The sequence below is a fragment of the Cataglyphis hispanica genome, chromosome 1 (assembly GCF_021464435.1).
Source record: "Cataglyphis hispanica isolate Lineage 1 chromosome 1, ULB_Chis1_1.0, whole genome shotgun sequence".
Taxonomy (NCBI): Eukaryota; Metazoa; Arthropoda; class Insecta; order Hymenoptera; family Formicidae; genus Cataglyphis; species Cataglyphis hispanica.
This window is the reverse complement of record NC_065954.1, coordinates 6834887-6860716: the sequence shown is the minus strand read 5'-3', so window position 1 is coordinate 6860716 and position 25830 is coordinate 6834887. Positions and strand designations below refer to the sequence as shown.

General features: G+C 32.7%; 2 protein-coding genes across 2 annotated transcripts in view; one reads left to right on the top strand and one right to left on the bottom strand.

Moving 5' to 3' along the window:
* LOC126850526 (synaptotagmin-10-like) overlaps positions 1–25830 on the top strand; it is a 132361-nt gene that overhangs the window by 24932 nt on the left and 81599 nt on the right. The gene's annotated exons all lie outside the window — the stretch shown is intronic.
* LOC126850083 (head-specific guanylate cyclase) lies at positions 153–24992 on the bottom strand. Its single transcript, XM_050592717.1, has 11 exons — positions 23995–24992; positions 12811–12890; positions 11953–12035; positions 5486–5831; positions 3658–4030; positions 3189–3368; positions 2823–2961; positions 2377–2543; positions 1723–1866; positions 739–893; positions 153–632 (listed from the first exon to the last, which is right to left on the bottom strand). Exons 1-11 carry the CDS (start codon positions 24229–24231, stop codon positions 437–439), a joined length of 2100 nt encoding a protein of 699 aa, XP_050448674.1. The 5' UTR covers positions 24232–24992; the 3' UTR covers positions 153–436.

Sequence of the window (25830 nt, the reverse complement as noted above, 5' to 3'; positions counted from 1 at the left end):
TACTTTTATTATTTAAAAAAATATATTTACTTATCACTTTGTTTTTATATGTATGACATTTATATATTCTATAGAATTTCATTATTAGATATTTTGGATTTGGATATATTTGAGACAAGGTTCAAATGATACACAAACATAGAGAGAATTCATGGTAGAGTTTTACTTGCTTCTTATATTTAATAAGTATATAATGATTACAATCTAAGACTCTGCGTATAAATAGCATTCGCACAGGATCTCTTTCAATGGATACGTACAATTAGCGCCATGCTTTTAATGTACCTTTAGTGCCAGCTTGAGAGCTCATATACATCGATCGATCTGATAATGTCGGGTGTGTGCATCATCGCTATTATCGATAGTAATATCGTTAAAGTAACACACTTATCAGCGGCACGGTTTCGTCGGTATATGTCCCCGTGTCGGACAATATCTACATATTGCTACTGATTCCGAATTCCGTAATTGCAGCTTGAATATGCACATCGAGAGGTTCGCTCGCGCTGACATCGCTATGCTGATATCCATTCAGAAAATAGCACGTGCCTGAAATATTGGCTGGCATCCCCTTGGGTAAATTATCCTTGGTCCGCGGTTCCAGTATAAATCCCGATTTTTGTATTAAACACCTGTAGACATTTGTAATATCGTTACAGTACATATGCATATGACAATGTATATATAATAATATAGATATGAAAAAAAAAAAAACATTATCGAAACGCTATCGCGTACAGGTACGTAGTTGGACTGACGTTGACGCGAAGCGGCTCGCTCGTAGATTCAAATTTATTCGCCAACGTGACATTATGCCCAAAGAGACAGTATCTTGGCATTTTCTTACCCACGACGCCTGCCAGTACCATTCCGGTATGAATGCCGATACGCATCTGATGGAACAGTAAATAAAATAACTGACATGAATGAAAGTTGAAAACTTTCTAAAAAAAGATGGCAAATATCATAAAGTTAGATGACAGTTGCAAGAAAGTATCAATAAAAAAAAATATTACATAATTCTTTAAATATTAATATAACTGTAAGTGTCTCGCGTTTCTTCGTATTTCCCCTTACTGACCGCTTGTTATCATAGTTAAGAAATACTTTAATGGGAAAAGTTTTAATAGTATTCAAGATGGGAATAATAAACCACAAAGTGTCTGCTCGAGTGGATATGTAATAATCAAAAACATCTTTGAATTGAAAAACTTTGAGAAATCATTCTTACTTCAAAAGAGTAAGAAAGAAAAAAAAATAAGAAAGAAAGCACGAGAGCTGCTGTATATTGATCGTCTTTTTCAAATACGAAATATAAAAAGGAAATTATATATTTAAAAATTATATTTGAAAAAGATTGGAATATATATGTATATATCATAAAATGTATTTAAGATATACTAGAAATTATTATTTTATACATTAAATAACATAACTATGTTTTTGTTTTAAAACATGATATGAGACACACTGCTATATTCTTAATTGATTCAAATATTAATTAAATATTAATGTTTATTGCTTTTTTTATGTCTCAGTACGGCATACATACACTATAAAATTAAGATTTGATGCTATGCCAAATTGCGTAAAATACAAGAAAACTGTAAATATAGTATTCACTATGTTATTATTATTGATATCACGTAAAAGAAAATTGCATATAATACAGTCGCATATAATCGCGATCTTATCTGTAATCATGTAATCATCGTGCAATACCTTTATTGGCTTTCCTTCGTGAGTCAAATGATGAGAGCATGTTTGTATCATCTTTAGGCCCATCCAAGCAATTTGTTGCGCGTGTGTATTAGTATTTCGATGAAGGCCGCATGCAACGCAATAAGCATCGCCGATTGTCTCTACCTATTCATACAAGGAAAATATAAAAATCAATGCACAGCATCCATGTATCCATACATCATATGTAGTAGTTATTGTTATATATTATAAATGACATTATATATTAGAATTGCACGATAAATTAAATTTGATGTTTAAAAAATAGCATTTTATTTGATTTTTTTCCATCTATTATATTTGTTAATATCATAAAATTTTTTAAACTGATAAAGATAAGAAATAAATATTTTACCTGCACGCCACATCAAGTTCTTTTAATATCTCAAAGATGGCGGTATCATACATTTTAATCACACCAGTGAGACAAGTTACAATTTATCGACAAGATAAGACTTCTTTTTTTCAAAAAGATGTTAATAGAAAAGTATGCATATTTTACTAAACAATAAATAACAATTTTTTTAAATATTATTAATTATAATGAATTAACAAATAATGTTGCAGTTAGATATAAAGATTATTTTACATCCGAAAAGTATTAAAAATTTGTCAACATTTTTTTATCAAACGTACCTTATATACATCCAACTGACCGCAATACAAATCAAATTGCTCGTAGAGATTTTGAAGCATATTGATGACCATCATTGGTGTCGCTGTAGCACAGATGGCCGTAAATCCGACTATATCACTAAACAACATTGTGACATCCGGATATGTCTTAGCTTCAATCGTTTCTCCTAAATGATTAAAATATCAGTTTTTTAATTGATCACATATTTTTGTTACAAAGTAGTATACAAGTTATATTGCTCAATAGAATGATATTTCTATAGAATTATATTGGTATTTTAATAGTACAATTGTTAAATTTTTTATAAATAATTTGTCTTATTCTTTTTATTTTCAAACATTATTACACTAATTTCAACTTTAATAATAAAGAAAAAAACTACTGAAAAAAGAAACATAAAAATATTTCTATATCTCATGTCAGGATATAAACTGTTGTAATTTACCCAGCCAGAGACGCTTCGCAATATCCGGTGGAAATATAAGATGTAGAAGACTGACATTCTTTTCTCTTTCCGCATTGACTGCTAGATTGGCTTCCTCTATAGAACTTTTCAATTTGTCCATACGCCTTCTTAAGCCATCCTGAAAGGAGATTACTTTCCATTGAATTTCATGTAGATATTATGACAGTGTATATATAATATAGAGAATATTGATCTACTATTTTAATTACGTTATAAATAATGAATTATTATATTCTGTTATAATAATGATAGTATTAGCTGTTAATAACACAAGATTCGCCGATCAACATTTTTATGACGAGTACCGTAAGTTCTTGAGTTACGAGCAGCTATGAATTTAGTCACCTGTGCTCTAGCTTGCTCGCCAACGAGAATAACGTCTCTTGTAGCATCATGAAGAGGAATATCAGAAATGAAGAGTCCTCGACCCGTTAAGCCCTCTAAACCATTTAGAAATGGTGAGCTTACAAACAAAATTGAGTCTGATTCTGGACAGTGTACCATCTGACCCTTCATTTCCAATCCCTGTATAACAAAACAATATTTTTTTAAATAAATTTATTTTGTTATATATTTGCGCTAACGATATTAATAATTTATATTTTTGCAAAGAGAGAGAGAGAGAGAGAGAGAAAGAATCGAGAAATATCGAGATCATGCAAAAGTTATTAACTCAAATAACTTCCTCGCTTAGTTTGTTTTTATTTACATGTTTGTGTTTGTGTACGAAGTACTCTCTCTCTCTCTCTCTCTCTCTCTCTCCGTTTATGAGTAAGTTAATCATCGTGCGTTAGTAACCATGTTGCGAATATACCTCCGCGGGATATTTATCGACGCCATGCGGTCTCTGAAGGGTCAAAATAAACGGTGTGTTCGCGCGCTTTAGGATCTCGTGAAAGGTCAGACTGACGCCGTGGGGTCGTGTGAAGACGAAATACGTCGATATCTCTCTGCCGAGACGATTCAGATGGTGACCAAAAATTTTCATGAAACCGACGCCAAGTTGCACGAGTTCTAGCTGACGATCAACGACGAAATGCCACGGGAATGCCTTGCAGAAGCTTGCTACACCCATACGAAGATCTGTTGCTTTAGTAGAGAGTGGACGGAAAGTGAGTGATACTACATCGTAGTTTTCTACATCAGCATCAAGTTGTTCGATGTAACGCTCCGGAGTAATACGGTATCTGCAAAATTCAAGGAAACAATTGTCGGTTTTTTTTTTCGTATAAGAAAAATATTTCAAGGATGAATTAACTACACTTTTCCATAGACATCAATATGCATGCTAAAAATCGTAAAACTCTTTGTATTAAAATATCGTTAAAATTTATAAAATTTATCTTATAGATATAATCGTAGATAGTAGATGGTGTAAATGTCTCTCATATTGATATAAAATATGATATAAAACAAGAAGAGAAAACTGATATTGTATCCGTTGAATGCGCGGATAAATATAACTAGTGTCTAGCAAAACGTTAATTAAATTTAGAAATATAAGCGATCTGCGATGACAATGTTTTGCACGTCATTCATATGTTTACACTCAGGTCAGCCTTATCCTTTCAGAATTAACGCGACTCGGATAGTACCGCACTTATCATCAAATATTTGCCATTGACGAAAATCAATATTTGTTCAAATGAAAGGTTTGCACTTTCACATACTGTCTTTGTCTCTATCTCCACTAATTATGTATTCTATTCACGTGACATTATTTCGGAACACCCGATTCAATGGGCGACCATTAAACGCCCCATGCAAAAGCTCATAAACGTGGGTACGATAGATGTTATAATAATTTTTTATTTTTTTTTTTTTCAGGTCACCTTTAGTCATCAAATGTGCAAATGAATATATACGCGTAATCAAAACGCAGGAAAGATTTCAAGTAAATGTAGATTTTTTGTGTGAATGACAACTCATGCACAAATAAATATGTACAAATTATTTGCGTATGAGATGACATGTTGCGAGAGCTGGTTGTGTGTATAACGCTTATTGGAGTTTATTTGACAAAATATTAACGTAGACCAGCAACAACGTTAAAAATTCATATATCTATCTTTGCAGTTACCGTTTATATTCGTTGATACGAAGATCTAATCGTGACTGAATTGAAAAATTTTGGTGAATATTGAAAAGCCTATAATAGTATTACGCAATTGATGTTGTGCCATCTATTTCCCTCGTATTTCTTCAAATCATATTTCTAGTGCCTGTGCTGTTTTGATTTCATATTTTCTGTTTTTCTCTCTTTTTTTTTTCATTCTCTTTTTGCCGATTTATACGAGCAGTCATCTACTGTCGCTTCAAAGAGAGCTAAACGCGAACCTTTATACAGAAAATTCGCTCACGCGTGACATTTGATAACAATATTTGCGTTTTTCACTAAACTCAGAGATAGCTGGCCTAGAAAATGTTCTCATCTCTTCGCCTTTATGCTTCGATTTGCATTCTTTATATCCTATCCTAACAGTTTTTAAAATCAAACTAGAAAGAGAGGAACGGAAATTAAGATCTGCATATGACTGGAGATTGATATTATAGATAAAAGTAAAAATAATACACGAGAGATGAAAAATTGAGTTTTTTATCAGGCACAAAAAAATAAGGGGAAAGGATCCATAAAAATTTACCTAAAAAATTTCGTATTGTAGGGATCCGGCAGTATATACACATCGGCTTTATCGTTATAGAACTGCCTTGCGATACCCTTCAAACTGCCGACGAGCAGATAGGCAATAGAGGGGTGATCGGTGGTGAAATGTAGCTCCAACGCTTCCGGTGTGGCGATACACACAAACTCTGCCTCGGTATCCGATCCTGACTGATGCTGAACAACGTCGTTTACGCCGTCGAGTGTGGTCAGGAAGGCGGTCAGATCGTTCCCAAGGCAACGAAAGGCCCGCTCTAAGAGACCCACGCAAGTCCACGTGATCAGCTCCTGTCCGAGATGATCGAGAAACGCGTTCACGTCGACGTCTGCAAAAGTTCCGTAAACATTAATTCGCCGTAAGGGAATTTCGTCGAGTCACTCAGAAACCGTTTATTTCTCTTTGCGAGAGATTCAGAGAACTAAGCTTTGTAAATAACAAGTATACAATATACATCACGTCATTTCAAAGTCTCCTTATATATAAGGAAATTTACCGCAAATAATTTTTTCTATGCTAAGAGATATTTTGTATTGAACTTGTTAGAAAAGAGAGGGAGAAGAAGTAATGAATACGTCTTCTTAAATTTTTTTCCTCTCAGCTTCTGCGGAAACAAAGGACTTATCTTTTTTGAACTTATATTGAAAATATCTATGAATGCTTAATATGTTGAATACTTAATCAGCGAGTTGGAGAATTTCGAGCAAATTTCGTGAGATCGATAATACATGTCGCGTTTTAGCTCTGTTGAACGCAATGTGTGTGTGGTCGGATCCCTTGCAAATCCGGAAATAGACGCGGTGAGCAAGAGCTGCTCTAACGCTCCCGTATTATTTCACATTGGATATCACTATGAAAACACGATAATTAAAATAGCGGTTGCGCGGTCACACGGTGCAATACGTCTGACCAATTGTTATGGAATATCACACATAACACTCTCACGACATTCTGCTATATTATGCGTCCTAGTCCTGGTAAATAAATAAATTTTTACGTGATTTACTTTAATCGATGAGCTATCGGCATATAAAGATCACACATCCTAATAAAAAAATTTACTATGAGCAGTTACGAAAATTCTCGTCATCGTGTCATCCTGTTAAGCATACCAAACACGATGTGTATCATTATCCGATAGATGTGTTAGATTACACGATGAAATATCGCAAATGTTTGTTTGCGATCAACGATATAGGATAACATGTTGTCTGAAAATGGAAATGTTATCTCTGATTTATGTGCTTGATATTTACGTTGCGATTATCCAGGAAGCGTAGACAAAGAAATTTTCGGTCGAACTTTCTAGGTCATGGCGATACGCGAGAAAAATAAACGACGGTCCACGTTATTCGATCAAATGATTTGCTTGTATATATTTTCGTGATATAAATTCTGGTAATAAACAATTTTGTTGTTCAACATTGTAAGATGTCATCTGTGCTGTATGCATTTGCCTCGTAAGTCAATCTTGCAAATGGCTTAATAGTGTCCTGTATATCCTCGGTAACAACAGGGTTTTAGAGTTTCTCCTAAGATTGCATTACGTTGGTATGAGAGGTATCTTCTATGCCCCAGTAACCACAACAACAATCGTTTCCTGTCGTGTATATGAAATGCGAAATGATCGTAGAATGCAAGCGGAAGAGCGAAAAGATGTTCTGAGTCAGGATGAAGGAAATAATGCGCGGCTTATGCTCACCATTTGTCTTGCCATGACTCCTTATGAGCAAAAATACGTGTTTTCCGCATGCTTGATAAACGGTACGTATTTGTCAACGAGCGATAAGCGCGATTTATGCGCGAATCACTCATCGTTGCTAATAGACTGCAAGCACACGAGAGTTTAATGGTCTGATGATGATCTCAAGTGGCGCAAATATTGAGAGATAAATACAGATAATTATTAATTCATTATCGCAATTATCTCGTGGTGAGCGTTTATTAATTATATATTATATATAATTAAATATCTCCACAGCTATTCTTGCTTATAAATTCATGTGCAATGTATTTAATCGTAATAATTGTATTAAAATATGCGGGCTCGCTTTTAGCAGTGAACTTCGATATTCAAGGGTCGGCACAATTGCTAATAGGGGGAAAGATATTCCACCAGGATGGTAATTTCTTTACGGTGTACGCGCCTTTATGCCATAGAGGAAAAAAAGAGACCGCGGGGTGATTTTGTTTGAACTTGAAAGTACCGTGTTACACTACCCTTGTCTTTTTTTTTTTTCAGGATTACATGCTTGGATACGGAGATCACTTCGAGCGAGAATATGTATGTGCTGTGCTATCGTCGTCAAAGGAGCGTCTTGACGCAGGAGGTAAGTTGGCGATATATTTAACAGGAAACCACGGTGCGTTACATGTTTTATAGCGGGTAAACAGGCGTTTCACATAATCGCCTACGGTGCTCGCAGCGTGGCGCAGAATTTCTTAATGTGGTTACATAACAACGCGCCCCGGGTTTATTACGTTAGAACACCGTATTTCTAAGTTACGAGCGCTAAATTCCTTCCGTGATGCGTTTCACATACTAGGTTATTAGTCACAAAGGGCGCATTACTCGAACGACGACTGTTGTCTCGATGAACCGGACCTCATTCATAAGTTCTGATGAGGAAGTCAGATTCGAATACATTTCATGTATGGATCGATTGTCTGTGATGTGATTAATGGGACGTTTCTGAAGCGTGCTTGTCATTGTAACTACAGTACTCGAACGGTCGAACGTAAATTGGGTTAACATGCGCTCAAAGATGAAGGATCGTGGAAAACCAACTGACAGCTAACATCGCTGTCAAACAAACAGTCCCGATGCTCTTGATCCTCTGGATCATCGAAATTTATGACTGCCCGTTATGGAATTTAAAATGGATATAAAGAGCAATATAATGATTCAAATTTTTTTTTTAAATTTAAATTTTTAATTAATTAGAAAGATAGAAACTTTTCAGACAATAGAGGGGAAAATGAGTTGTATATGCAACAATACATATTCCTATATTAAAAGAATGAAAAGAGTATATTTATTGTAGCACACATTGTTCTGAAAATTAATTAATTTAGTAATTTAGTAATTAATTTTCAATATTAAATAAAGACAATAGCCAATGTGTTACGTGTGCATAATTAGAGAAAATATTAACTTTTTATTAATTTTTTACATACATATGATTTATATATTTTTTATAATGCGACATGTACTTTAATTTTTTTTATAAATTTATATGTATATATATATATATATATATATTAGATGAAAGTTTTATATACATACAATTTTTAGACATTTCAAAAGTCTGTTATACTGTTTAGGATTGTCAGCTATGAACAAGTATTTCAAGAGACAGCTGTAAGAACTTTCTGAAGAGATTCTAATAGCCTTATTTCTTTTCGAAGAGTACGGTTTGTTTGGTTTAGAATTATTATTCTGAAATATATCTATTGTACGTCTGTATGTGTAGTTGTCATTTTAAAGTTGCTATTCTTGATGCATTAATTATAAAAATAATTTAACGAAATTTGTAAAGTTTCCAAAGACACAGACTCTCTTTTTTAAGACTTGAAAGTGTATTTGTAAAAAATTAATTAGAGCTAATAGAAGCACGATTGTGTAACTCATTAAAAGTTCAAGGAGCTATTTTATGCAAAAGACGTACGAAAGATGAACGATTCATTAACGATAGGATATAATTATAAAACATAAAATTATTACGTTATTTACAAAACCGTTATTAAAATGTAAAATATATTGAGTAAAACATATTGAAAACCCGAATGATAAGTTTGATCGCAGAAACTGAAATTTGTGAAACAGTATTGTAAAATAATTGAGCAATAATAATAGTTGTTGTTCAAACTCACTACTAAGCATTATAGAAAGAGGTTTTACAATGCAAAAATCAAGAGACAAGTTATAGGGTGGAATAATTTCTCTTCTTTTTGCACAGCTTTTCTATATATTATTGATGAAATATTCAGTTGCGCTTCGCGCCTCTTTCGTTCCAGTTTTCATACGATGATTTGACAAAGTTCATTAGAGTCTACGAGTCGTTCATTTATAATACAAGATTATCTTTACAGGACTATATGAGAAGGTATATACAGAAATATGACAAATATGAAGAAAACTGACAGGTTCCTTAAGCTTGGATAGGAAAAAGAAAAGCGTCGCGTTCTGTTGATTGCACATAAAGTTATATCAATAACACGCATAAGATACTCGTCGTATAGGAAATGATATAGCATCGCAAACATAATTTTCTGAAACCGGGTTTATTTAGTTCATTAATCTTTCAGAGTACATATTACTTAAGGTTCCTTCGTTAACACCGAGAAAGCTTCACCTGATCGCCTATTTGTGCTATCTATCTATCTTGCAACAGCATCCTCACAGCATTAAAATCGTATCAAATCGTTCAAGATATTGATGAAGGTACTTTATCACTTAACAGTTTCTAATTTCTAGTAGCAGATATCGCGTCTCAGAACTTTGATATATGAGTTTATAAAATCAGTCAAACTATCGCAAAACTGTTGCCAGAATATAAGAAAAAAGAAATATCTTGAAATTTATATTTAATGAACATCCGTCATCTGTGCAAAAAATAATAATTTATATAATTTCTCTTTCTTTTTCTTTATTATATACATGGGCGATATTTATTTCGCATTATTTTAAAAAGTTTCGCATTATTTTAAAAATGATATTGTTCTTTGTACAAGAATTACCTTTATTGCAGTATTTTAAATTGAAGCTAAAAATTGCATGTGACAGACGAATTAAAACGCGGGACAAAATTAAAACATTATCATACGGCGCCAGATTGCGCTTCGCTATGCAGTTGCTAGGGAAAGTAGAACGTGTAACCAAGGATCCGGGACGAACACTTTTAGCAAAGCTGGAATAATTTGAATGCGAAGAAGAACGACTGCCTCACCCTGAGCTTTATTTGTAACAACGTTCACAGCCCTCGTGTTTTAATTTCCATTGCAAGTAATATGCATAAAAATGACTACATCAGACATTTTATAATGTTCATGTTGAGTGCAATCGTTTGTAGTTGTAACATAGTTAATTCTCGTAATCCGAGTTTGTTTTTTTCATTCTTGAAGAAAATCCATTAATTTTTTTTTGACAAAAATAAAAGCGTATTAAAGGAGAAATGAGGTACTTTTACCAATTGGTTAATTAATGGATTATATTATTAGTATCTTGATTATTAGATATTTCACTTGACACGTGGTAAATATTGATTAGTTTTCGCACTGGTTATTCCATATTCATTCAATTAAAAACTCGGTCAAGCCTGTATTAATGGATTCTTGCATTATCAGCTAGGCGGCAAAACTAAAAGGGACAATGGTACTTAATGTGCAATTGCAAAAAGTGGAAAAGTCGCGCAAGCATGACATTTGACGCGGGTAACAAAGAGATGTTTTAAATTAGCTTTCATCTGTTGAAGTTGCGCGATCAATCGAATGCATTAATGTGCGGAACTATTTTGTAAAGAATATAAAGGATACTTTATAAAAAGCTTTCTATTTTCTCGTTTTATATATATCTGTTTATATATTTCTTTAAATATTTAACATTGCTTACGCGATATTTTTTATCAGTTTACTGTAAATTATAATCATATAATTTACAGTGAACTATAATTTACTATAAATTATAATGAAATATTTTTTACTTTTTTCGCAAACGCTGAATAATTAAGTTATCTTATTGCGATATAAGGAACTCTTTCGTAAATCCTTTACAATTCTGATAAAAATGTTAATGTAATCTGGAAACTAATGTCTCTTGAGCTTTTTCTTAAGCAAACAAGGTGTCGACGCTGTAAGTCTTCGTAATTTGACTCTATTAAAGATAATTTATGATAATCGTCTCTCACACAACGTTTGAGTCGATCGATATTAAACGTTAAATATATAAAGTCTTATTTGAAATCGATATATACATCAATCTTCTTTGCGACAGTGATAAACGGTTACGATGGCTTGGTAGAATTATAGCCACATTTGAACTTATTGGTAACCGTTTTAACATGGCCGTAAATCGAAGTTACTTTATGATATATCTTTTTCATTTTACATTTGTTTTTTATATATTGATACGTGAGAGGATGCGTTTAAGCTGCTTTCAAAAAGCTGCTAATAGCTTCCATCATTTCCATATATTGTACAGGTTTAAAATAGAAAAGGGAAATCTAGTATAAAAAGGCATAAAAATCATTATCGTGTCACCAAATAATCACGTATTGCAAAAATGATTAAAAAATTTCTAGTTTAATAATATTGTATTAAATCTTGTTTTTTAATATCGTGAGTTATAAGCAATATAGACAGAGAGAAAGAGAGAGAGAGAGAGAGAGGGGGAGGAAGAGAGAGAAATTTCTATATTGTTATGTAATCTTAAAGAAGATATATTATCTTACCACAATCGTAATTCAATGTCTCGTAAATGTCTTCCAGTAAATTATAATTCTCTTCCTCTTCAACATTATTTAGAAGTTTTTCTCTGAAATATAAAATAATGTGATATTACTATATCCCAAATCTTGTATATAATTAATTGTAATTTAAGCGGGAAAATTTGCAAAAATGTTATATTACAATTATTGGTAGTTACAATTCCATGTTTTTTGTGTGGGTATTTTTTATTAAAAAACTTTCATCACAAAATTCTAAAATTTTTATAAAAATGTACGTTAATGAATACACAAGTTGTTTGTTATACTACGTTTTTATTTAATTCAATTTAAATTAAATAAATTACATGTAATCTTTATTTTTAAATTAATTTCTAAATTACAAACTTTTAATTTAGATTTCTTTTAAATTTTTAAATTTTCGTTGAATCTCATAACTTGGATGTGATAAAGTTATTATTTTTATTCTTTATTATTTATATTTTATTATTTATATTCTTTTACAATAAAAAGTTAAATTTTACTTTAGTTATTATATGATAGCTAGATTTTCTTTTGATTAATTCTTTTAACAGACTCTTCTTTGAGAATTTTTGTAATAATCTTATAAAAAATACGGTATAATATGTTTTTATTTACATTAGGTTTATAGTATAAAAACACAGTTGTGTATATTCGAGGAGCCTTGAGATTTAATTAATTAAGCAATAATTAACAATAAAAAAGTTAATTTGTAATATTATAAATTTATATAATACATAATATAATTTATTATATTGTAAAATCATTTAATTTTTTAATTTTTTATGTAAGGTACATGCATCTGTGGTATAATATAAAGAACATTTTAATGAATATACTCACAAAGACGACGTTGTCGACGCTGGAAGAGGTACTTCATGTTTATTTAATAGAGCTTCTAACGCCACAGCTACCACTTCGTTCTAAAATAACAATAGGAGTTAAAGAAATAATTATGAAATGAGAAAATTGATAAGTCCAATATAATAAATTACTTTAGTTGTGTAATCATTGGACAACAATATTCAAATATATAATTCTGACCTAAATAAATAAAATAAATAAAAATCTGAAATGATTTATATATATGTATATTTACAATACAGATAAATATAAAAATAAACTATAAATTTTAGTTAAAAATAACATATAGAATCTTTAAATAATATACACTAAGTTCTCTTTATTGTTTATAAAACATGATTAATTAAAGTTAAATTATATATATAAGAAATAAATAATATTATATCTAAAAATATATGATGAACATGGATGCTTGCTACAAAAACTCACACATAATTCAATGCATACATATTGTGGCGATTTCAAAGTTTTATCGAATCATTTTGTCGCGGAAAAGCACATGTGTGATTTTCACAAACCGCATTAAAAGATTGATGCACGCGCTTATGTACACAGATAATGTATGAATATAGCAAAAAAATATATTATACTATGTCCGACTTAACGACATGCTTAATGTGTGTACGATTTGGTAAGCGTTGTGCAATAATTCGATAGTTATTACGTGGAGGCTAAATTTTCGCTGTTCTAAATTACACTCTGAATTTTGCAACAAGAATTATAGCATCATTTAGTATGCTCATATGGGCAATTCTTCTCAAGAGAATAGCGCTTGTAAAATACTCATATGGAACATTACTTTAAACCAACGTGACCTTTATTGCTTAACGACGTAGAAGTCAAAATTATTTTCTAACTTAGCTTTTGCACAGATTTATATTAATTTAAAATTAATATTACATTAAATTACACTTTGAAATTTCGCATACTAAAGGGATCATAAAATCATGGCTTTTACAAAGCTTTTTTAATATTTAATAAAAAAAAGTTAAATATTGAAAACTGCAATATTTAATTATAATGCTTTATTATATAGGCGCAATAAATCGTAAGAGATAAAATATTCTTTATAATATATATTATTAAAAATGTATTTAACTTTTTTTAATTAGTACAATTAAAAATTATTTATTATTAAATGTATTTTTAATTTTTGTAATAAAACGATACTTTTATTTGGAAAAATCTCTTCTTTCATTTGGATATCAATTACAACAAAAAAATTACTTGATAAATAACAATATGACAAAATGTAATATTTGATAAATGACATTATTCATTGACAGATGATACGTGTATCGGCAGATCTGTAGAATGATAACATTTAGAAAATATAATAATTTACAGTTTATATGAGTTAAACTAATATAAAAAGATATTTTATAACAGATATACATCAATATTATTTATTTATTATCTATTTTTTACTTTTCCAATAATTTAATAATATTCAAAAATGTTTTGATAATTTCTAAAATAAAGATTATCCATGAATTATATATATGATAATGCAGAAATTTCAAGTTGAAGAGCAACATCATCAATGCAAATAGTTTGTAATCTAAAATTATTATTATATATATATATACATTCAAAGTTTTAATATAATTTTGTGAGGTATGCGTTTAGCTCTAAATGTTAGTTAGTTAAACGGGATTGTATAAATTTTATATTAGCATTTATTAATAAGTAATTATATAATATATGTTAGAAACTAGATCAGAGAGATGATCTGCGGAAAATCTGAGCAAACAGTTAATCTTGTTTACGTATTAACATTTATTATCATGCGAATGTCATGAAAATAGTAATAATACAAATTAAATGTACAAGCACATAAAGAATAATTCTGCCGTAAATTTATAAATAATTATATTAAATGCTATGTTACACACGCATACATGCAAGCCATTATGGTGGTGGTACTAGGCATAGATCATTGTTTCCAGTAACATTTAATTCATTGCATTTTATTTTTTACCTCTTCTGATCATAACATAATAAACTGGTTGTGGATATAATAAAATGATGTCCACAAGAAAGAGGGAAATGAGAAAAGCAATTTAATTAGTTATTTAACGCGTAAGTAGTTAAATTATTTTTCAAAAAAAAAAACAGAGGAATGCACATTTTTGAAAAAAAGTATAACACATTATGGGATGTTACATCTTACAATAAATATCAAAAAATAAAACAAAAAAGTATAATGGACTTCTTAATTTGATTGTAGATCGATTGACCTATTTATGTTTATAGACATGCTGAGGAGCGTAAAATAGGGTTTTCAAAAATATTTCTTTAGCTAAAAGCATTTATAAAAATTTTAGAAGCATTTTATAAATACTTTTTATATAAAATAAAAGAAAAAAATGACAGAAATTTGGCAATGTAAAATGTTATTCAACTAACATCTCGATAGTCGCATTCCGATTTGAGCCAAAATCGATAGGAGGTCGCTCTTTAGAATGGCAGAGGAAGGTCATTTAAGCTACTTGTGGAAAAACAGTCATGCGAACTGACATGTTTATCAGTTTAAAGTCGTGGAAAATATCATCGATTTATCGTTATAAGAAAAATCGCGTTATATAACTTTTTGCATTTTCTATTCGAAACTCAGTAAATAAATTTATTATTTTTACTATCGATTTATAGCATCATAAGTAAAAATTATACTCTTTATATCTATTTTTTAAAAATTGTTATTATAATATAATTATATTTTTTATTTTATAATAATATAATTATTATAATAAAACATATGTTAGAATTCATATGTACTTTTAATAATGACATCTCTAAAAGTAATTATTTTATAATTATGCAATGTACTTGTGTGAAAAATGAGACTATTATATATCGGATATTCCGCAAGCTAATATTTTTATCGCATTGAAAGTCGGTCAACCATTTTTCTGCGCCAGCATCCAGAAATCAAAGTAAGTATCATACATTGCGAGACGTACTTAAATGGCTTAATAGAGATCTCTTTATTTTTGCATTTCAAATACGTCATAACGTGGTTAAGGCGACAAGATTCGATGACTGATTGCCCGATAGCATTAAGCCAATATTTCTATTTTTTAACGGATACTTTTGCACGTCAAGAATCTTTATAAGGCTTCGCCGTCTCTGAAAAAAAAAAAGAAATAAATGATAAAAAGCAAGTTACTGACGTAATACAATAAGAGATACATAAAAGTACACATATAGATGTTTCAATCGTTATAATGAAATGAAAGTTTGCGCTTAAATTAAAATATATGTGTTAATTTATTCTTTGTAGATTATAATGTTTTTGCCAAGTGGAAAATTATATAATTATAAAATCACATTTTTATAAAGATATAATAAATACATTTCTTTCACTGTTGAAAACGAAGTGAATGTATATGTGTATGCGACATTATAAATATATATTATAATGTCATCATTTTTTATCGTAACCGACAAGTTTTACAATGTTGAAGTTAAAAAACTTCTATTAAATTGAAATTCGCTTTTCGTTGTCGGGAAATCTTAAAAATTCTATACTTCAACGCAAATATATTACAAGCAATTTCTTGCAAAATCCATCAATATTGAATTTTTGATGTTATTTTCATGCAGGCATAGACGTCTGCGCTTTCATGGCGATGCATATCGACGCAATTCCGCAAGTAGGAGCAAAACTTGATTTCCATCAATTTAACTAAGTAACGAAGTTTCTGCCGCGTCCATCCAATTCGTAGAGTGGAATGGAGCCTCATGTCGATTCGCTCGCCCATCACCATAAAGCTTATCTGTCTATGTGTCATTCACGGTAACAATGATTAGTCACAAATGTCACAGGCATATCTTTCGAACGCACAACGACAAGTGTAACCTGTTTTTGCAATCCTCATTCATTCTTGCGTATTTACGCGGTAGAATTGTACGGACGAGAGACCAACATATTGTGTTTCATTGTAATCTGACGAAACGTTAAGCCACGTAATAGATACGAAGCTTTTATTGAATAGCATAGTTTAATTACTTGTGGCGACGCTAAAAATAGACGCTGGTGGACCAATCCGAATTCCTCGAATGTTATACTCTTCTACAAGACAACCCTATTTATGTATTGTGACATGGATACGATAATCATAATCTTTGTTCCTGACATTTGCCATTTGTTGCAAATTCTAAAAGATAGAGTCAGCTATATTTTTAGCTATATATTATTCCCTTTCTCTTCTGTTCTCAAAATAAACATTGTCATCTTTGTTATATCTTTTATATCGTAAAACATCTCCCTTACAAAGATTAGTCTCTTACTGAAAAGAATTCAGCTCATGAAGTGCTTAGTGTTTCTACTACAAAGCGCAAAGGGATAGTACACTCGAGAAAATAGAAAGGCAAGAAAAAGGATTAATCTTGTGCACGTCCTTGTTGTAGAACGTACCTAACGTTTCTTTAATGAAGAGACGGTAGCTTGGTAGGAATGAATGCCATGCGGTTAACTAAGATATGCTAAATGCCTGTCAATTTTACGGAAATGACTACGTAGTCCTATGAAGTTCAAATTTTTAGACTTTCATCCCACGATATTTTTAGTAGCTGTTTACTTTGAGAAAAGAATTCTTGCACAGGAAATTGTTGAGCTTGCACATTCAAAAGTCGATACTTGAAGAAAATATTACAAACAACGTAAAGTTGTTTGTGAAATGGTAAACGCAAAATTGTATTTTTCATTTTATAAGATATTTGTGGAGAAACGATTATTGTGTGCACGCATCGAAAAGCATAAATACACAACATAATCTTTTATTATGGTTATTTACGATGTATCGCGTAAACATGTTATGAATTCACAAAAGATTCAATTGCCAAAATTTGCCTAGCTTTATTTGATTTAGCTTATCTATTTTATCTCTATAATGATTTTCGGTCAACTTGGAAGACGTTACAAGATTACAGTATTTCTGTTGCTTCTTGGCACGTATTTTCCTCACGTCAAACAAAATAACATATGCAACTTTCCAGAGTTATGAAAGCGTAATATCTGGCTCCTTTTGTATTTTTGTAACGTGTAAAGTTGAAAGAGATATAATTTATACTATAAATTTTCTCAAGTTTTAATCAAATAATCCTGTCTCTAATACAAATAATAATCGACAGAATAAAAAACATCAGATATGAAGAAATTATATTATAGCAAAGAATAATAGAAGTTTCTGAATGAAACGTTCTATTCGCAGAAAGAAATTCTTTTTTTTTGTAAATATCATGATATACAATATACAATTTTCTACATTACTATTTTTCTAATAAAGCGTTAAGCAAACAGCTGTTGTAATTTTTATAAAAATCTTTTATATATGTGTATATGTATGCATGTATGTATGTATGTATGTATGTATGTATGTATGTATGTATGTATGTATGTATGTATGTATGTATTTATGTATGTATCTATGTATGTATGTATGTATGTATGTATGTATGTATGTATATTTATATATACACACAACTAGTCCATTGAGATTTTCACAGTAAAAGGTTGAAATGTCGTTTAATAAAAATTTAATCTCTCCCTAGTGTGCTTTCAATATTTATGTTTCAATAGAGATAAACGTTCACATACACATAAATCCAGCATATAAATTATTTCAAATTGATGCAGCGTACAATATTATTTACATTCATGCGCTCTTTCTAGTGGAGAAAATATAAAAATTATTATTATTTACTTTGTATTAATTTTACGGCAGATGTAGAAAGTCAATTAAATCTCAGTTCGGTTTTAGAGAGATATGTTATGAGAGAATAAAAAGATCTTGTTAAATTTCCCACGCGGGGATATCATTCTATAACAGAAGAATAATTTTCTAGGCACCATCGGAAATTTCATTCAGCCTCACGTTCCCATTTAAAACACTTTTCAATGCGGAAGAATATTTGCCGACCGTTTATCGATCCGGCATATTTCTCGCCGTAATGGCTCCGAAAGTATCCAAATTTGTCCCCGGAGGAACTGCGCGTCCCAAGATCATTCGTTCGAGAAGCGTTCGTGCAATAAAGATCATCCATCACAACTAGCTTGTAGTAAAAAGGCGCGGGGGTAACACGCGTGTTATGCAAATCCGTCGAATCGATCGTGGTATTTCCATAACATTGCGGTAGCATGGCATGGCAGACGGTAACGTGGTATCCGACGGAACTGCATTTACGACCCTTGCGATTACTCGACGATGTTGAAAGTGCCGTTAGAAGCAACGGATATATCGATCGCCTCTCAAGAGCGTATTTTGCATTGCAACGAGTATGATTAGGTCTCTATGAGTTACAGCCCGTGGGAGGGAATTGTCATCATGAATTATTACATATTTTCTCGAGGGATAAGTCGTAAAAATATGTATAATGACGCCTCGTAACACACCCGAATGTCAGGCAGTAACTCTTTGTAATATCATACAGTGCGCGTTATACTATTTAATTAATATCAAATATATGCCAGTAATAATATTTATTATATTAAATATGTTATAAGTAACATTTTTGTTGAAAACGCGATTGTTATAATATATTTTTATTATATTATCCTGAATAACCTTTCAAGATTAAAATTTAAAGCTGATTAAAAAATTGTACAATTTGCCAATCATTTCGGCTAATACTTCAAAGCTTGTAACGTATAATTAAAATTTACCATCATTTCATTATTTTTCATTGTTGTGCATACTAAATTTTAACTTTGTGCACACGACAGAGCGTGCAGACTTTAGCCATGCTTAAAGTTTTGAAGTGCTGTGATATAGTGTGGCGGTTATCATGGTAACTGCATTTATGATCTCGTGAATTTATACGCAATATTTACGTCGTTGGATGTGCGTGGCGGCTTTTCGCAGGAAGCTTGAAACATTAATATCACGCACCGGTTGTGCGCGCATATTATTCGATGCAGAAATATTGTGTTAAAAATATTCGCGTTCGGTGCGTTCGAGTGAAATTTAATAAAACGCTGGACATCAAATCCGGATTTATTTATTAGCTCGTCATTTCCCCCGAGGATACGATGTTTATTAAATCATAATTAATGTTCGCATTCCACCGATATTACATAATTATTTTACGAAATCTCCCGCGCGTGAGATAAAATGCCGTTTAATCTTCGTTCAAATATCAACTCTGAACTCTCCCGATTAACGCAAGTCGCATGATACATTATAGCGCTTCTAACTCCGATCGGGATACGCCATTATTGGGTCCGACACGATAAGTAAGTTATGTGCTATTGAAGTTTCTCGCCGACTGCGAACGGGCGTTTCTCACGACACGACATTTAAGAAGCCGCTGTTACGAATGGCTCGTTTAATACCCGCGCTCTCGGGATTAGAGGGTATAATCTACTTAATACTCATTTAAGAGGCGTTCTCTTATCGTTAGACGCATAAAGAAAATCTTCAACGTTTCTTTCTAAAAAATTCAATGCTATTGCGAGTGAGAAATCGACGATTGCGTCGTGCTTTATAATGTCTAGCTTCTCTCTCTTTTTTTCTATTCATCGATTTCTTCGTGTGTCCTTATATTCTTGTTATCTTCTATAACAAAAGAAAATTTGGAGAAACTTGATGGCCGAAAGATATTTGCGGGAACAATACCCTGATACTCTGCTCGTTAGATAAATTGCATTCGGAATTTGCAATCCTTTTCTGTTACGCTGCATTACATCTAGCTATAGTGCTCGTAGAATCTAATTTCGATTTTATTTTGTTTGTCTCTCTTATATGCAAATACATGCATACCTCATCACTTTTTTACCCATGTGTTAATTCTCTTCATATCGATATATGTAATGATTCCGTGTGGGTTTTATTTTTCCAATGTTCTCGTCGTTCTGAACTAGTGAAAAATCTGTCATGAAATATCGGTTCTTCGATGAAGACAAGCACGCGATGACATCCATTATATGAGAAATATCTTGAAGCGTTCCTGATATAAGATTTCTTTTTTTTATTTAGAAAGATTAAAAAGAAAGTAGATAAAAAGACACATCACGCAACGTGCTAGAATTGCATTTTGCTAATAATTCCCGACTAATGCTTGAAATTTACTGAAACCGCTCGTTTTAGTGTGTATTCTCCGTGGCATATTAATGATTTGTAACATTCGCCCTTCGCGGATCATTTATTCATCCGCTTTGCGGAAACAGTTTGTAACATCGAGCACTGTTTTCAAGCACTTCTAATTGAACGGAGGAATATTCGACTGTATGCAGGCTGCGAAGCAATCTTGTGATTCCCGCCTTTCTGCCTGACTAATTGCTCTTGACCCTTTTAACTAGAGAACTGCGCCGAATACTCGTTTCTGCATCATCACAAAGTATATGTATAGAATGTATACCCGTCGATTTATTGAGAAAAAATAAATTCGATAAGTATAAAGTTTCAAAGAGATATAGTAGATACAGCGTAAAATGAGAATGTTGAGTATCATGAAACAACAAATATAATTATATATTATTAGTGTGAGTATATATTATTTTTAATGAATAATATATATTATACGTGTAGTTAGAAAAGAAAAATTTATATTATAATTACACAATTTCGCAATTATTAGAATTGCATTCCACATTTATTGATTTTCACGGCACTATTCAATGGAATATCTCATACACTCGCGTTGAAATTGTGCTTCAGCCGTAACTGCGAACTGACGATCGGGTACTCGAATTGCGGTTATAATTCTCAAATAGTCATGTTTAATGGGTCAGTTAGCACTATTACGGCATATTGAAAGAAGAATTTCATAAAGTGACTGCAAAAACGCGATGCCGTTTATATTTATTGAAGATGAAAAATTGACGCATTGAAAGTCTCTCCGACGTATCTGTTAATTAGAGTACGATATTAGAAATACCAATTTATGTATCATCGCGTAAATTTACCAACATATGCTTTATGGTTTATCATCTCGCTTGCCACTTTCATAAAAGTTCAATCGATAATGAACTGGGCTTGGCTTGTTCCGTCTAACATTTGTTTCAGTAATATTTATTCATAGCAGCCGATATTCGTTTATAATATTTAATCCCATTCCTTATTTTAAAAATTTGTTTTGTTATTGCTAGTCTTTTTCTAATCATATGTATTATAAGAAATATAATTGACAAAAGAAAGATGGAGAGATATTTTGACTCACAAGTTTATTGTATTTATCTCAATTGCCAGCTTTTTCGACTTTATCTATTTTATAAATATGCAATACGTAACACTAAATCATAAATTTTTGCATTTATTTATTATCGTTGAAATTTTGGCAAAAAGCAAAAGATTTGTTTTACGCAAGAAATTATTTCTACTGCGCAAGGCTGTGACATAATATAAGGCAATCGACTTGTATCGCAAATTATTTCCCATTTTACCCAATATGAACTTCATTACAGCCTCGTCCCGATGACTATTCTTGCAAGAAACTACTCATTTCCACTCGATTCATCGTATACATGCGAAATGGAGCGCTGATGGTGAGTGGGCTGTGGCTTAACGCCTCCTGGATTTGCACTCGACGTTATCGCTTTAAGTGCCGCGTTCTCGTCTCCCCTAATCTGCCATCAAACGCCGTTAATCCTCTGAAATACCAATGACATTTGCCAACTACAGATATAATCATGCGAGGAATCAATCCAATGTGATTGGATGACGACGGAAAACTCTCTTCGAATTATCGTGATTCAATGATCAGAAACGTGCTGATATCATCTGGATAATATACTTGTATGATCCACATTGATTCACTGGGCACATACATCTTCATAAGATATAATCGGAAAGTGGTCTTATTTTTTCGCAAGTCGTGAGACACCATTTGCAAACTCGTCGACTCGTGTATCGACTTGCATTTTGTTTAGTAAAACTATTATTTATTGCTATCGAGATTCATAAATATGAGATTTGTCTAACATGACAATTAGAAATGCTTATCAATAATATATCGCACATCTTCAAGTTCAAGCGTATTACGTAATTTATCATGCAGCTAATCCGATGCTAAAGGAGGTATTACATGGGCATTATAGGAGGAATACGCATTAGGAGAAGAGACAAGACTTCCGTGTCAAGTTTAATGCAGAAGGCTTTAAAGCTCTGTATCTTTCTTCGCAAGACAAGATTTCGAAACATTGGCCGTTCGCGTGAGTCGCTAACGCGGTTTGCTTCCGCGCGGAGAAGAAACTCCTGCTTTCTCTAACGGGGACGGCAGGAAACTTTTAGTTGGGATTTATTATACATTTTTGACCCAGTTCTCGATAAAAAACTGTCCCGATTCCCATGATAATTGTGGTAACTGCACGTGCGCGTTTAACGAATGGGAAATTTGATCGAGATTTTTATATAAAATGAAAAAAATATGAAAATTCTATGCAACGTTATAAATAATAATAATTGAAATATTATAAATAGTAATAATTAAAGTAAATAATTTTGTTGAGTTATTAGAGACGGCATAAAATAACAAAATATTCGTAACACAAATGTTGATAATTTCGTATTCTTATCTGGTATTCCATAATATATTTTTTGTATTCTTTAACACGCAATCAAATAAATTAAAGTAAATTTCACCTCGATTCATTGTTCCAACATTTAGGTCGACGATAAATATAAATTCGACCATCCAACGCGCAGATACTGCACATCAAAACGACCTCAATTCGGCGTCTCGTTTATCACGATCGTCGGTGTCTTTGAAAACGGAACTCGGTCGCTTTCGAAATCCGTGGTTATACCAAGTTTAAAGCAACGACAGTGAAGAGCGAAATTTTCGCAACAAAGGGACGTACATAGACGACAAAGTGGAATAAAACCTTGAGGGAACTAAACCAATTGCGTATCACCGTCTGTACTAATCCGACTTTGAACTCATTGAAAGTAAAGCCATACAAGAGACAGTTGGTTCTTTACGCTTGAAGCTATTTCTTAGAAGATGGTTCTAGGTCTTTCATTTTTGTCTAAAGACGTGAGAACGATATACATGCAATATCTATTTGCGTTAGTTTTACTACTACATCGACAAGATAATAATAATATTAAGGATACATGCTGCACAGAGTGATAAAGCACATTGTGAAGAGATTATTATGAGGATTGTGTATGCGATTCTATAGCGGAAGCTGAAGAAATAAATTCATCGGTTATTCAATACCGAAGGGTTTGTCAAGAGGGTCACCGCGGCTCTTAGGTGTTTCAGGTTAAGTGTCTGTGTATCCTCGAGGTCGTCACCGTCTTCTCCCAAAAGCGATGACGTTATTTGAATCGACGATTGTCGCGACGGCTTGCATCGTTCGTCCTGTCTGATCCTCGGGATTCTACGCTGATCCCCGTCCTTGCTTTCATCTTTGCGATCTAGTTTGAAACGTCTGCTGGAGAACGGGCATGCCATTTTGCAGATGCACTGCTTTATTGTAGTTCAATAAGAGGATCTTCCAGATTATCAATGAAAAACGTACGAGCGCGCGTGTTAATTAGCGATGAACATGTCGCGTGTTGTATTTGTCAGCGATCAGCTGGTGCAGACTGAATTCTGTGAACGCACTCTGTCTTAGCTGTGTATTTTTTTATTGCACTTCTTAGCGAATCTCGTATGAATGTGATGTTTTTCTACGCTATCGTTCGTAATATTCTCATGTCGCTGTCTTAAGCAACGCGCGAACACGTGAGACCGAGCCGAAAATCTGCCGCTATTAACACCCTGGTGGTCGTTTCCTCGATCGTTGTCGTCGCGATGTTGCTGATACTGATATTAATGATGACCGCCGAAGATCCCGTCATTCTTGATCCGTCCGTTTTCGCTTACTGCATGTACTGAAGGAAAGCCGTTCGTAACACCGCAACGCGCTATTCGCGCGCACGCTATCCGGCGTCATTTATGACCTCCGTCGGACCGGACGCGGCGCACGCGGTTGCATATTAACTCGTTAGGAGAGAGAAAATCTGTCTAAAATTTATTTATCTATAAAATTTAGATTCTTTTCTCTTCAGCACGTTTCGCGGAATCGCGATCTTTTTATTCGCTGCTCGTGATCCTCGGGGCGTCGAATGCAATCCAATTGCTCGACAACCGTAATTCGCGCGCGGATTCACCCCGCTGAGGACGCGGTGGATGCCACGGTAAATACACGACGTGACGACGCGCTATGTACGTTGCCGTGCTGGAGCGCGTAGCGCCATACTGCTCGCGGATTGACCGAGGCGCAACGAGCAACGCTTCGATGCGATGGGGAGGAAAGAGCGACGAGGAAAGCACCCAAGCGAGGGTGAGTCGACGGCGTAAGGGGCGCGCGGAGGATGAAAGCGCCACGATGGAGGGCAGCGGAGACGCCTGCGCTCCCCCTCGAACACTACCACGCTTTTTGTCCTTTTCTCTCGCAGGTCATAGAGAAGGAAATCCATCTACCTGCCTGTCTGCCTGCCTCGCTTGTTTGCTTACCTGGTTGACCTGCCTTGCAGTTAGCTGCTAGCATTTCCGTACGATTTACTACCTCTTGGTGATTTTCAGGAACTTAGTGTGTATCTGCTTATTTATTATTACCTTCCGTAATTTTGCCGCAACGGCGTATCTAGCTGACAGATGGAAACTTCGTACGAGCAACATGCATCCTCATTTATTTTAGAAATTTATTAAATTTAACATTAAATATGATGTAACGTTAATGGAACGTAAATTACGCACGGCGCCAATTAGTCATTAAAATTGAAAAGATGATGAACGGGTGCATTTAATGATCATCTAATTGAATACATAGTGAAAAAAAGATCTATTATGCAATAAATATTATTATTAACGTAAAAATATTTTTTGCTGCAATTAATAGATGAATTTAGTCTTAGCTTTGTCGTTTATATTAACATTTTCTATTTAAATTATTTTTTATCTATTTTATCATAAAACATCATAATTTCCGTATTTTATATAATCAAGATCTTAGTGTCATTATCTCTTGAAATAAAGTGGTAGGTTAATATTATGTGTTCGTGTCAG